At 45.5% G+C, this 12935-nt stretch overlaps 1 protein-coding gene across 2 annotated transcripts; it reads right to left on the reverse strand.

Annotated features, from left to right (window-relative positions):
* Positions 1 to 2825: 2825 nt before the first annotated feature.
* Positions 2826 to 11991, reverse strand: TRIM10 (tripartite motif containing 10). 2 transcript variants are annotated; one of them, XM_032140903.2, is made up of 8 exons: positions 11210 to 11991; positions 9935 to 10030; positions 9181 to 9411; positions 8158 to 8180; positions 7728 to 7843; positions 6602 to 6634; positions 5193 to 5368; positions 2826 to 4652 (listed from the first exon to the last, which is right to left on the reverse strand). In XM_032140903.2, exons 1-8 carry the CDS (start codon positions 11636 to 11638, stop codon positions 4569 to 4571), a joined length of 1188 nt encoding a protein of 395 aa, XP_031996794.1. In that variant the 5' UTR covers positions 11639 to 11991; the 3' UTR covers positions 2826 to 4568. The 2 variants fall into 2 exon arrangements, with proteins under 2 accessions (XP_031996794.1, XP_031996793.1); XM_032140902.1 differs by having other exon boundaries at positions 2826 to 5368.
* Between the last annotated feature and the right edge of the window lie 944 nt (positions 11992 to 12935).

Here is a 12935-nt window from a genome sequence, read left to right on the forward strand (position 1 = left end):
CATTTTTGTATAAGCCTCACTTCTTTGGGTGAGCAGGGATCATACTCTGTCTGTGTCCTCATGTCTAGAACAGTGTCCGGCTCATAGTTCGTGTCCAATAAAATTTTAAATGTATGTATAAATGAACTAATAAGAAAGCATAAGGGCTCTTCTCAATCCTCTGATTAAAAGGAGCCATCAATTAATCAGTATTTATTGAGTCCTTGCCAAAGTAGTCAATACCACACTGAGAAGTATAAGGAATAAAACATGGCCACAAGAATAAAACAAGCCACGTGGTGGTGCAAAGAATGAAAACTACAGGGTCAGACTTGAGTTTAGGTCTCAGTCCTGACACCTAATGCCTCTGTAACCTTGGGCAAATTACTTAGCTTGTCTGAACCTCTGTACTCCCCCCTCTAAAATAAGGTTATGGTACCTGTGGCCTGGGATTGTTGTCAGAATTAAATACATGCTGAGTGTCTGCTAAAGTGTCTAAAATGTAAACATTCAGATATGTTCATTTTATCTTTTTTTTTGGTGCATTCTGGCTTTATTGTTTTTTTTTAATTATACTTTAAGTTCTAGGGTACATGTGCACAATGTACAGGTTTGTTACATATGTATACATGTGCCATGTTGGTGTGCTGCACCCATTAACTTGTCATTTACATCAGGTATTTCTCCTAATGCTATCCCTCCCCCCTCCCCCCACCCCACAACAGGCCCTGGTGTGTGATGTTCCCCACCCTGTGTCCAAGTGTTCTCATTGTTCAGTTCCCACCAATGAGTGAGAACATGCGGTGTTTGGTTTTCTGTCCTTGCGATAGTTTGCTGAGAATGATGGTTTCCAGCTTCATCCATGTCCCTACAAAGGACATGAACTCATCCTTTTTCATTTCATCTTTTTTAAAAAAAACTACTTCCCCTTTTGAAATGAAATATGGAATGATAAAAAAATTTAAATAAATTCCACTTCACCATCCAGAAGTTTATAATTTAGCTGTGGAACTACAACTAAACAGATACAGAATAAGAAGAGAGTGTAACTGCACTGAATTAGGTATCACAGGGGCTAAGTGCTCTGGGAATTCAGAGGAAAGACACAGCGAGCCTGGGAAAGTTAGGGTAGGTTTTGTGGGGGAGGTGGGGATTGGACAAGTGGGAGAGGAAGGTGAGAACATTCTAGGTCATGATAACCACATGAATGAAAGCATAGAGGTAGGAAAAAGCCACGGCACCTTTGTAGGAGTGTGAGGAATCCGACCTGGTTAGGCTGGAATGTTCAGGAATGGGGAAGACCAGAAGTCAACAGGCTAAATGGATGACACCAAGACATAGTGAGGTTTCTGAGTCAGGAATGAAGGGAGAAGTGATGCTTAATGAAAGCCAGTCTGGATCATTTGCACAAGAAGGACTGGGGCAGAGAGTTGGGGGTTGGAAGGAGAGGGGAGGAGAAAGAGCCTAGTGTAGATGTTCAGAAAAAAAGGTATAGTTATTTGGCAAGAAGCTGCAGATCTCAGAGAAACATAAGATCCCAAATCTAAGAGCAAGACATTAGCCAGGGAAAGAACACCCCTGAAGGTGACAGCTAGCAATTCCTGCATCCCAGAGGGAGTTAATGTCACCAAGAGAACTTGTACCAGGAATGGGAGGAGACTGACAGCCCCCAGGGTCTCTCTTCAGGAGAGAAGTCAGTTATACTGAAGATGCCTTCCAGGCCCCCCTTGGTCCCTTCTGACGTGACCGCAGATGATCGGGCCAGGGGTGGGAGTCTGAACAGCAGATTATTGGCCAAACAAGTCTATGAGGTCACCTGTCAAGGAAGACCTTATCAAAGAGGGACAATAGTAATTAACTGAAACTATCAGGTCCTCTCGGAGATTCAGAAGGGATCCATGATGAATGTGTCATTAGTTGGCAAGAAGAGCAGACACAGAGAGAATCAGAGATGCATGTGCAGCCATGATGTATTGGAACAGGTGTCTACGACCCATGCTGCTGAGAGGCCGCAGGAAGATCCAGTCTTCACGCTTCTTTGGACTTTGAGCCCACTTCTTACCAGTAGGTCCTGGGCATACAACATACCACTGCATAATGGTCATGAGCACAGACTTGGGAGCCAAACCACAAGACTTCAAATGCTGGCTCTGTTACTTACTATCAGCTGATTTGAGACCAGCTGCTTGGCCTTCACGTGTCTCAGTTCTCTTATGTACAAGATGGGCATATTAATAACAGCACCTACCTCCTGGGGTTGTTGTGAGGATTAAATGAGTTAATATATACAAATATTTATTATGGTGTTTGACCAAAATAAGTTCTATGTGTGTGATTGTTATCAACATTTTTGGAATCTCTAGTTCTTCCTACAGGAACGAGTGGTGACCCCACCAACTCACTCACCCCCGACATAGCTTCTCACGGGGCCTGGCTCATGGTGGAAAATCCCATTTTCCTTATTTCTGCTTTTATAATAAACTTACCTATCATTTGAACTAACTTGAGTGGGTCTCACTTCTTTGCAATAGAAAGGGTTACTACCATGTAAGCTGTGAAAAATGAGGTGTAAACTGTGGATGTTACAAATGTGTAACAGTTCTTCAGAGTCGGAAAGGGCAGCTGGGACTCTGGGGCCTCTAGACTTGAGCACTTCCTGGGGAGGGAACCCAGAGTCCCACTTCCGGCCAGCACAGCAAGGAGGTTCATTAAGCTGCCTTATCTTGAAGTTACCAGGTTTTAGGATCTATCCACTTCCCCTGTGCTGACTCCATACTCCGAAAGCAAGTAAACTTCAAGTAAAATTACCCTAGGGGAGAAGCAGGTACTGACCAGACCAACATGTGTGTTTTCACTTATGAGCAGTTTTATTTCTCAGTGTAAGACATATAAATTGTTTTCACTGACATATAACTATTAAAATAAAAAATAAAATAATTTAAAAAGAAGAAATATAAATTGTATTTCTGAATCCAAGTCACCCGTGGGGATGTAGCCCGCATTAAAATAATCGCCAGGACCCATGCAGGCATCTATCTCTGAATGAGGCAGTGCAGCATAGCAGTTAAGACCTCTTGGGTCAGACACGGATGAACTGGTTGCATGATCTTGGCTAGTTACCAAGATAAAGTGACACAAGGTATGTAAAGCTCCCGAGCAGCAAGCCAGGACCTTCATACACATACATTTTAGAGGATAATAGTCCTTTCAAAAGACAGAGCTAAAGCCATTAAAAATAAACAGAAAAATAGGATATACTTTTTAGTGGAATCACAGGTTTGGGTGCTTTGGATATGTTTTATCATTATATAGACACTTGTGTGTGTCTGTATTTTTTCGAACATACAACATTTTAATGAGATACTGCACACTCCCAGGGAAAGCAATTCAATCTCTAATCCCTGGCTTCTGATCTCCACCTCTTTTCTACCTGCTGAGCTAAGGATGAACAACAGAACTTCTTAATTGAATTCTAAACTTGGGCCTAAGCATGCTGTGCCCTCTGCCTTGAGTTTGCATCCTGGATGCCTCCCCTCCTCCCAGGAGACTCAGTAGGGAGATGACAGAGCACTGTAGTTTACATCTGAGCAGAGTAAACAGAGATGATGTTAAGGAGACTGTCAGTGAAGGGCACGATTATGCAAAATAAAATACAATATTGACAAGAACTAGAAAATAAAACATGGTCACTCTTCCATCCCATTTCTGGGATGTCACTACAGTAGTCTCAACTATGATAGTCTCAATTGTTTAGGCTAAAGGTCATAGGTCATCCAACTTATGCCCTGGCCCCCTTCTGGAATTCTTTTACCTAGCAGTTTCTGAGCCCACAGCTGAGCTATTTGTGACCCATTTGCTTCCACTATCTCATTTCTTGACCTCAGATAGTAATCAGCTGATCAGGAAGACAATTTCCCCAGGGTTGAGTGTGGTCCCTGGGTTATGATTTACGGCTATACCTTATGTCCTCCTGCCCCCAGGCCCTGCACCTTCATCTCAGCCAGAAGTGGCACCACCAGGAGGAAGGAGGCAGTGAGTGGTGTCGGCTGGGGATGGCACACATCTGCCCATGAGGACGATGGAGATGACCCAGTGCTCCATGGGTCACAGGTCATCCAGCCAGTTCTCTGCTGTTTCCTCTTCTTAAGATGCTTCTTCCCCTCTTTTCCTTATGATCATGGGCATCCTTTAGACCACCCTTTTCAGAAAGCCATCCCCCACTCACCCTCTCCTTCCAGGCTGGGCCATGCACCTTCCCCTGAACTCCCATAATGCTGGGGTTGGACCTCCCATAGCACCCACCACACTGTGCTGTAATTTACTCCTTATGTTTCTCTGTCTTCCCAAGAGCTCTTTCAGATATAGAATAGGTTTTTTTTTTTCTCTATATTTTCAAATCACCAGTGGCCACCACATTGCTTGGTTCATAGTTAACACAAAATAAATGGTTCTAGAAAATGTGATTACATGAACTCTAACATTATTGGAAGAAAACAAGATGAAAAGAGATGTCTTGTTTAAAGTCATACAACTGGTTGCAAGGCTGGTTCAAGAACCCAGGGCTTCTGACTTCAAATCCAGTGCTCTTCCTATGCAGCTACTTCTGTGCCAAGCAAGGATGGTGGTGAGCAGAGCTGGCAGCAGCCTGAGTCCCCAGGTACCCTGGCCTTCCACTGGGCATTGGGGAAAGGACTTGATCAGTAGATTGAGTGTCCTCTCCTCTATCCCTTACCACCCAGCCCCATCCCATCTTCTAAAGCAGTCATTTCTATTCCAAGTCGTCCAGGTGATTTCAGCCAGGGATCAAGTCCACATGGTACTTGGGTTGATTTGAGTCCTGTACTTAGAGGAGAGTAGGTAACTGCTCCTTCTCAGGAGCTCAGGGAGAAACTGGACCTTCGGCCCCAGAGCCCAAAGAAGGGAATGACCTTCCTAGTGAAGGAGGCAGTGAAGGTGTAGATGGGCTCTCGAGTGACAGCATTGGTGAAGGTCACCCAGCCCACCTCATAGTCAAGAGACACCCGCACCTGCCGGGGCTGCTCCTTCAGGGTCAGCCGTGTGGGGAAGGAGCCCAGAGCCGAGATGAAGCCCCAGGCCAGCCTCACAGCCCAAACCCCCTCCTCTGGCCGCAGCCGAAGCTCCCCCTTCCGCTGCACATCCTCGCTCACCACGCCCACGGTGCAGCTGCCCCCATGGGCCAGGTCTATACTCACCACCCACGTGTGTCTCCCCCCTGTGATGCCAGTGTGGGCCAGAACACAGGTGGCCCGGTCAAAACGCTGGGGGTTGTCTGGTGAGTTCTGCCATTTGTAGGAGAACTGAGCCCGCTGGCGGTCCTCGGACAAGAGGAGCTTGGGGTGGGAAGTCTGAGGGTCTAGAGAAACGTGAGCTGTGGGGATAACCAAAAGGGACAGACGTCAGCAGACATGCTATTACCTCCAAGGAAAGCATAGAAACTCCCCCTGGGCCCCTCCTGTTAGTGTTATTATTACCAAAAACATGTATAGTGCCTACGTGGACCAACAGTGTGGAATCACCTGGGAACCTGTTAGATATACACTCTCAGAATCTGCAGCTTAACAAGATGCCCAGGTGATTCGCGCACAGGTAAAGCCTGAAAAGCCTGCCTCAGAGGACGAGAAAGCTCTCGTTTAGTTCAATGTGGTCCTCAGGAAAGCTCTTCTGCTCACCGCAAATTGGTTGGCTTCCAAAGCTGTGTGTGCCAGCTTGGATCTCCTGGGGCCGATATACCACAGTCTCCCCTCCTCCCATCTCTATCTCAGAGTGCAGCGACATTTCTCCCTTCAGTCTAAACTTCATGATTCCTCCCTGCTTCCCTCCCAGAGCACTGGTGACTCATTTACAGTCTTCCCTCCTGGCAGGCTCTCTGGCTCACCCCTGGGTTATTCACTCTGCCTCAGTAATTCTGAAACTGTCAGAGTCTGAGGACCACTTTTTAACACCAAAAACTGCTGCAGAGCCTTGCATTTTGTTACTTTTAGTATTCATAAATTGAGAAGCTTCCATAAATTTAGGTCCATCCATGGGTTAGAGAACCACCCCTGCACCCCGCCCGCCAACAACTCCGTGATTCCCAGGGTCTTAGGCTGGTTGATTGAGAAATGACAGCCTTGAAGGGGTCCATTCTGTTCATTTCTTTCCCACCCACAGGCCGCCCTCCTTCTGTCATCTGTGTAAATGACATCTGAGAGGAAGCAGGGGTTCCTCACAGTTCTAAAGAGGTGATTATAAACCCAGATCAAAGTCCCCTTTATCCAGAAAGCATTCCCAGATGGACCTTATCCCATTCTGTGTTCATCTTTCTATCTACTCAACATGTGCAGATCAGGATGTGAGCTTCATACCACGAATGTAGTGTATGTATGTGCTTGTCCTTTCTTCATGTTTCTCCTGAGAGCCTTACAAAGAATGTGACACACACACATACACACTCATATGTATTATATACACACACATATGTGTATATATAATATATATGATGTGTATATGTATGCATGGGTGTTTGTTATGACTATTGTAGTGTCCAGTATAGAATCCTGCAAAATTGTCTCTCCTTTCCAAGGACTTCTCCTTCTCTCCCATCCTGACATAGGCTGCTTACCTGGCTCGTAGTCCAACTCAAAGCATAGTTTTTCTGTAAAGAAGATAAACCAGGATGAGATTTTATTAGTCTTACAAAACCATCAGACACTTAAGGATGAGAAAACTGAGGCCAAGAAGAGGGAAGGGACAAGAAGAATGGAAGCTGGAATCCTCTAGACCAGTGGTTCCAAGCTTGCATCAAAATCCCCTGGAGCTCTTGCTAAAACACATCTGTTTCAGATTCAGGTGCCCTGGGGTGGAGCTGAACATCTGTATTTCTAACAAGTTCCTGGGCAATGCTGCTGCTGCTGGTGGTGGGAACCCCACTGCCCTAGCCCTGAGCAAACAGGGACCATGTCTGCCTTGCTCACCTCTGTACCCGCAGAGCCCAGGTCATAGTAAATGCTCAAGAAATATCTGCTTAATGAATAGAGAAATTGGTTCATTTATTTATTATTCCACTTGGAAACAATTTGGGGGAGAGTCAAAGGTCAGCCTTTGATTAGAGTGAAATTTCCTTCACTGCCAGGCCGCTGGAAGTATTTGCAGGAAATGGACTTATGGGAAAAGTCCTTCTAGGGTGACATCACTATGGGTGGGTCATTTAAAAATTGGTGTCATCATTCATTCTGTCATGTTTAGTGAGGAGGTGGTTGGCAGAGAGCCATATCCCATTCCTGACTCTCATTCCAAACCCTCCCCCGCCCCCTACCACCACTCCCTGTTCCGGAAAAGGAAGTGGAGCGTAGTCCCCATAGGACCGTCTAACTCTGAGCCAGACTAACAGAAAGAAAGTGAGAAGGAAGGAGGGACGAGCCAGATACCCCAGGGTCAAGATAAATGCTGTTGTTGGCTATTAATTAACAATGTTCATCATCAAAAACTTATCACAAATGTTGCTGTGGGATTTTTAAACTTATTAAGAATGATATATTGTTAATCATTATCTTTCATATTGCTTAATGACCACTGATCAGATTTGTTGAATTCTTTTAAAATCAGTTTAACTTTTTCACCAGAAATATTCACCTTTATTCTCTTTCTTCATTGTCACAATATCCTAATAGGCAGCGGAGCGTGGAGGCCACTCCTAAACCCAGGCTTCATGGCCACCTGTGCTCTGTGGAGGCCTGGGGTTCTCTTACCCAGAAACATCTTCATCTCCCTCTGCAGCGGGAGGGCCTGCTGGGGAAAGTCCCGAATCCTCTGGCCCAGCTCTGGCGACACAGCCACTGGTTTCCGGCACTTTCTGGTTTCACATCTAGGGGCACAGAAATGGCTGGGTCTAGGAATTATCATTCTTAATAATGTCTCCAGACTCAGCCCATCATCTTCTAATAGGGCATGAAGGCGCTAGTTCCTGCAGGCAGACATACTTCCTCTCGGATGAATCCCACTGCCAATTTTTGGGCATCTATGGATATACCTGAGAAGGCATTTGGGTATATAGAGGTTTATATGTAAATTTGTAACCTTAAGTGAGAATGTTATATACTTGTGTGGCAATAACTAGGCATGCGGTACAGGTATGTATATTTATATGGAAAAAGAAAAGAGAGAAACTATATTGCTTACCTTATTAGAGTGCTTCTGATGTCCTAGGAGAAAGAGATACCAGGGATTCAGTTTCCAGCTTCTCCTTTCCATTTTTCTTTTCTTTCTTTTTTTACTTTTATTTTATTTATTTTTTGTTTGTTTGAGAAAGGGTCTCACTCTGGTGCCCAGGCTGGAATACAGTGGCGTGATCACGGCTCCCTGCAGCCTCAACCTCCTGGGCTCAAGGGATCCTCCCACCTCAGCATCCTGAGTAGCTGGGACTACAGGTGTTTGTCACCATGCCTGGCTAATTTTCTTTTTTCTTTTTCTTTTTTTTTTTTTTTTTTTTAGAGATGGGTTTTTTTTTTATGTTGCCCAGGCTCCTCCCACTTTTCTTATGACTGGAAAAGACAAAATATATTTCTAGCCCTGGACAGGAAAAGGATACCAGATGCGTAGAGTCACAGAGCATTAGGACTCACCCACCTCTGTGGATCAGAGCCCAAAGCCTTTATTTTTTAGATAAAGATGGTAAAGTGACTTTCCCCTGCTCATTAGAGGCAAAGTAAGTCTCATACCAAGGTCTCCTGTTTCTCAGTCCTAAGAGCATCATTCTAAGTCATGCTGCCTTTCCAATACCTTGTGGGGACCCCAATATCTCTCCTCCAGTGTGAGGAAGTGAAATAGACCAGGACAAACTTCCTGACTGGTGGTTGGTGACATTTAGGTTATAGAGAATGGTTTGCAACGTACTTTATACTTTTCAAAGTGCTACTTTGACTTCCATCTTCCTGTTGGATCCTCACAAAAGCCCTGTGAAATATTTAAGGAAAGTATCCTCCCTATTTGGCAGACGGTGGGACCGAGAGGTGGAGACCAGAGAGCAAAAAGTGACCAGGGAACTCTTGGGAAAGCATGAACTAGAATTGAGACCTTCTGGTCCTCTGACCCACCTCCCATCTGGGATACAGAGATGTGTGAGGGAGACATGGCTTAGGCAAGACAAAGATGTAAGAGTCACAGGACAGCACAGGTGGGGCAGGGTTCAGGTTCAGGCCTCACCGTCAGGAGCTCCCTTGCTGGCCTCTCATTCTTCTCCTCCAGTTCTTCAATAAGAGCACTAAACCGGCAGATCTCTCCAGCAACCAGCAAATCAAATTCATCCCGTTGCTTCAAGATGTCCCCATCCAGGCTCTCCAATTGCGCTAAGAGGATGCTCTGCTGTTCCTCTAGAAACTTCCTCAAGTGTGCGAACTCAGAAATCACCTGTTGTCTCTTGGTGGACACCTGAGTCTGAGGGGGCAGGAGGAGAGCCCAAGAGAAAGTTTGCTTCCTCCTTCTCCTTCTGCTCCTCTTCCTCCTCCCCTGTCCCCAGGTAGATCTGGAACTGTGTCATGGTTTCCTTTTCACTTGTCATCCCATTTCGGGGAGCAAGACTCACAGTGCTATCTCAGCACCACCTACTGCAGCTTCTAAAAGAGGTAGGGCTTAGAAGAGGTGTAGGAGGAGGTGGTGGGGACACCCTACCTCCTGTCTTGTATGAAAAGCACATTATGTGCACAGCCCTGAGCTACTTTACAGTCACAATCTCATTTAATGCTTACAGTAATTCAATGAGGTCATGATGATTTTTACTCTCCATTTTACAGATAAGTAAACTGAAGTTGGAGAGTTGCTTGAGGTCATAGAGTTAGTGTCAGAGTCAATATTTAAACTCATAATAACTTCAAAGCCCTATAATCTATGTTGCCTCAGTTTCAGGAAGACACTGGACTCTGAGGAAGGGGAGGAACCTGGGGAAGGGGTGATGACTCACCAGGAGGACTTGCATCCTTTTGTTTTCTCTTGACTGGATTTCCTGAATCTCCTCTCTCTCTTTTCTTAGACATTTAAGACATTTATGTATTTGTTCCTGGGGAGAAGGAACATAAAATACTCAAGATGGAAAATGATTTGTTCAGTGTTGTCATCTGACTCTCTGCCTCCAGGAATGAAATGGCCCCAGGAGAGGAGTCTCTTCCTTAACTGACAATCCCCGGGCCTTCACCGCCCTGACAGCTTACTCCCTTTGGGTCTTGTTCCTCTTGATTTGTCTCCAAGACTTTGGGTCAGGACTTTCCTCCTTTATCCTGTGCCATTAGAGGCTATGACTTGGTTTTCCCACTTGAGTGTTTCTTCAGGTGAAACGTTCTACTGTGTTTTGCTTCGGTTAAGTGGTATCTGGGGTCTGTCCTGAGTTTGATATACCCTGCACTGAAATCATTCTGAGTTTCCAACACATCCCAAAGGAACATGTGTAAATAACAACCCTCCCTTGTTACTGAAATCGATTCTCTGTGTATGACTCCAGAGGGGAGAAGAAACTTGGGTAATGTAAAAATAATTGATAAATTGTTTTCAAAATTATTTGCTCCAGAATAGAGTTAGGAACAGGTATACATACATGATAAATATGCATGTTCAAAGATATATTAGAATTCTCACTATCAATTGCTAATTAACTAAGACATCCACACACAGACTTGTACTAAAACACAATTCATAAACACAATGCATAAACAACTAAAACCAGCACACACTCATTTAACGACAGATAAAATGGCATGCCACATATATTTACCCAACTTGAGTATATGTAAACATGAATTTATTCACAAACAGGAGCTCTCAGTTACACTTCCACACTCAAATGCATACATACTCAGACTCCCACCCAAACACACCAGACACACTTCTAAACATGCAAGCATTAACACATATACACACTGTTTGTACAATCATTCCCTCAAATACAAACTTCAGACACACCTGATCCATGGCACAGACACACACACTCATGTTTTGGTCACTCATTCATTCAACAAGCATTTGTTGAACTCCCATTATCTGTTGGCCACAAGTGAACACAGAACACACTCAAAAAAAACATAAAACATAAACACAATTTTCCATGCCTGGGTCTATTGCCTGGGTGATCACATAAGTAAGGAGAAAGAATTTGGCCTCCGGGTGGCCTAAACAATCCACAACTCTGCTGTTTCTCTTAGTCCAGTCCAGTCCACCCTGGGATCCCCCAATTCCCCTTTCCTACCCTATAGGGAGCCGCCGCGTCCTCCAGGAAGCGCATGGTGTGGGCTGCGTGCTCCCCAGCCTCCCGGCACACCACGCACAACTGCATCTCATCATCCTCACAGAAGAAGTAAATCTTCTCTCCGTGCTCTTGGCAGACATCCTCCTCTCCCAAACCCAGTGTGGACACCAGCTGGAGGCGCTCGATGTTCTCCACCACGTTAGCCAGCTGCCAGTTGGGCCGGAAGCTCCCAGGACGGAAGGGTTCTTTGCAGAGTGGGCAAGTAGGGGACTCCTCCAGGTCTGGGCCTGGGATCTCACAGTAGCGGGTAAGGCAGCCCCGGCAGAAGTTGTGGCCGCAGTCGATAGTGACCGGCTCCCTCAGGGTACCCTGGCAGATGGGGCAGTTGACTTCATCTGCCAGGCTGGTCACAGAGGCGGCAGAGGCCATGCTGGTACTGCTGCTATGGCTTCCTCAAGGCCACTCTCTCTGCTTGGCCACGGGGGAAGGGCTGGACCACACACTCACACACCCACACATGCACATGGCTGGACACAGGCACATACTAAATATGCACCAGCACCCATATCTTCACACACTTGCATCTCTGGCTGCCAGGGTTCTATTCTCCTGCCAACAGCAGAGATGGGAAATGACAGAGGAGAGGAAGGAAGAGGGGCTCACAGCATTTCAGAGGTGACCTTAGATGACCATAACCAGGGGCTGGCCATTCCTTTCTGCCCATCCAGAGACACTCACAGTAGAAGGAAAGTGGTGATATGTCAGCTGTCCACTGTCAAAAGAAATATTCTTTTGGGGGCAGGTGGGAGACTGGGTCGCAGAGTGGTGATGCCACTCCAGCCTTTCTACCATAGGGCCAGCTGTCTCCAAAGAGATTGGAGGTATCAGCCAGCCCAGGGCTTGCCCATCAGCAAGCAGGAGAGTGTGGGGACTCAGATAAGGTCCTTGTGCCAGGGTGTACACTGCACCAGCAACTTCAATGGTGATGCCTCAACTTGCCTGCCGCAAGCCTCAAAAGAGGCTGGAATAATCCCTATGATGGGGAGGATAAAGAAAACTAGTAATGGCCAGAATTTATTTACAATGATGGTACAACTTACATTGATACAAGCAATTTAAAAGTATGATCTTATTTCTGTGTCTGCTCTGCAACATCAGTGCTATTAGGATCTCCATTTCATAAATGAGAAAGCTGAGGCCCAGCCAGGTTATCAGCTTGCCCAAGGCACACAAGTAAGAAGGCGAGTGACCATAAATAATTTGCTGTCAGATCTATGTCTTCCAAGCAATGCTATTCAACATAAACGCAATGTGAGCCACATATGCAATTTAAAATTTCCTAGTAGCTATATGAAAATAGTCTAAACAGGTGAAAGTAATTTTAATGATGTTATTTTATTTAGTCCTATATTTCCAAAATATTATCATTTCAATATGTGATCCATATAAAAAGTTATTAATAAGATATTTTACATTTTTTAATTTGTGAAAAGCCTTTGAAATCCAGTGTGTTGGCCGGGCGCGGTGGCTCATGCCTGTAATCCCAACACTTGCGGAGGCCAAGGCCAGTGGATCACAAGGTCAGGAGATCGAGACCATCCTGGTTAACAGGGTGAAACCCTGTCTCTACTAAAAATACAAAAAAATTAGCCTGGCGTGGTGGCGGGCACCTATACTCCCAGCTACTCGGGAGGCTGAGGCAGGAGAATGGTGTGAACCCAGGAGG

The sequence above is a fragment of the Hylobates moloch genome, unplaced genomic scaffold, assembly GCF_009828535.3.
Source record: "Hylobates moloch isolate HMO894 unplaced genomic scaffold, HMol_V3 SCAFFOLD_20, whole genome shotgun sequence".
Classification (NCBI taxonomy): Eukaryota; Metazoa; Chordata; class Mammalia; order Primates; family Hylobatidae; genus Hylobates; species Hylobates moloch.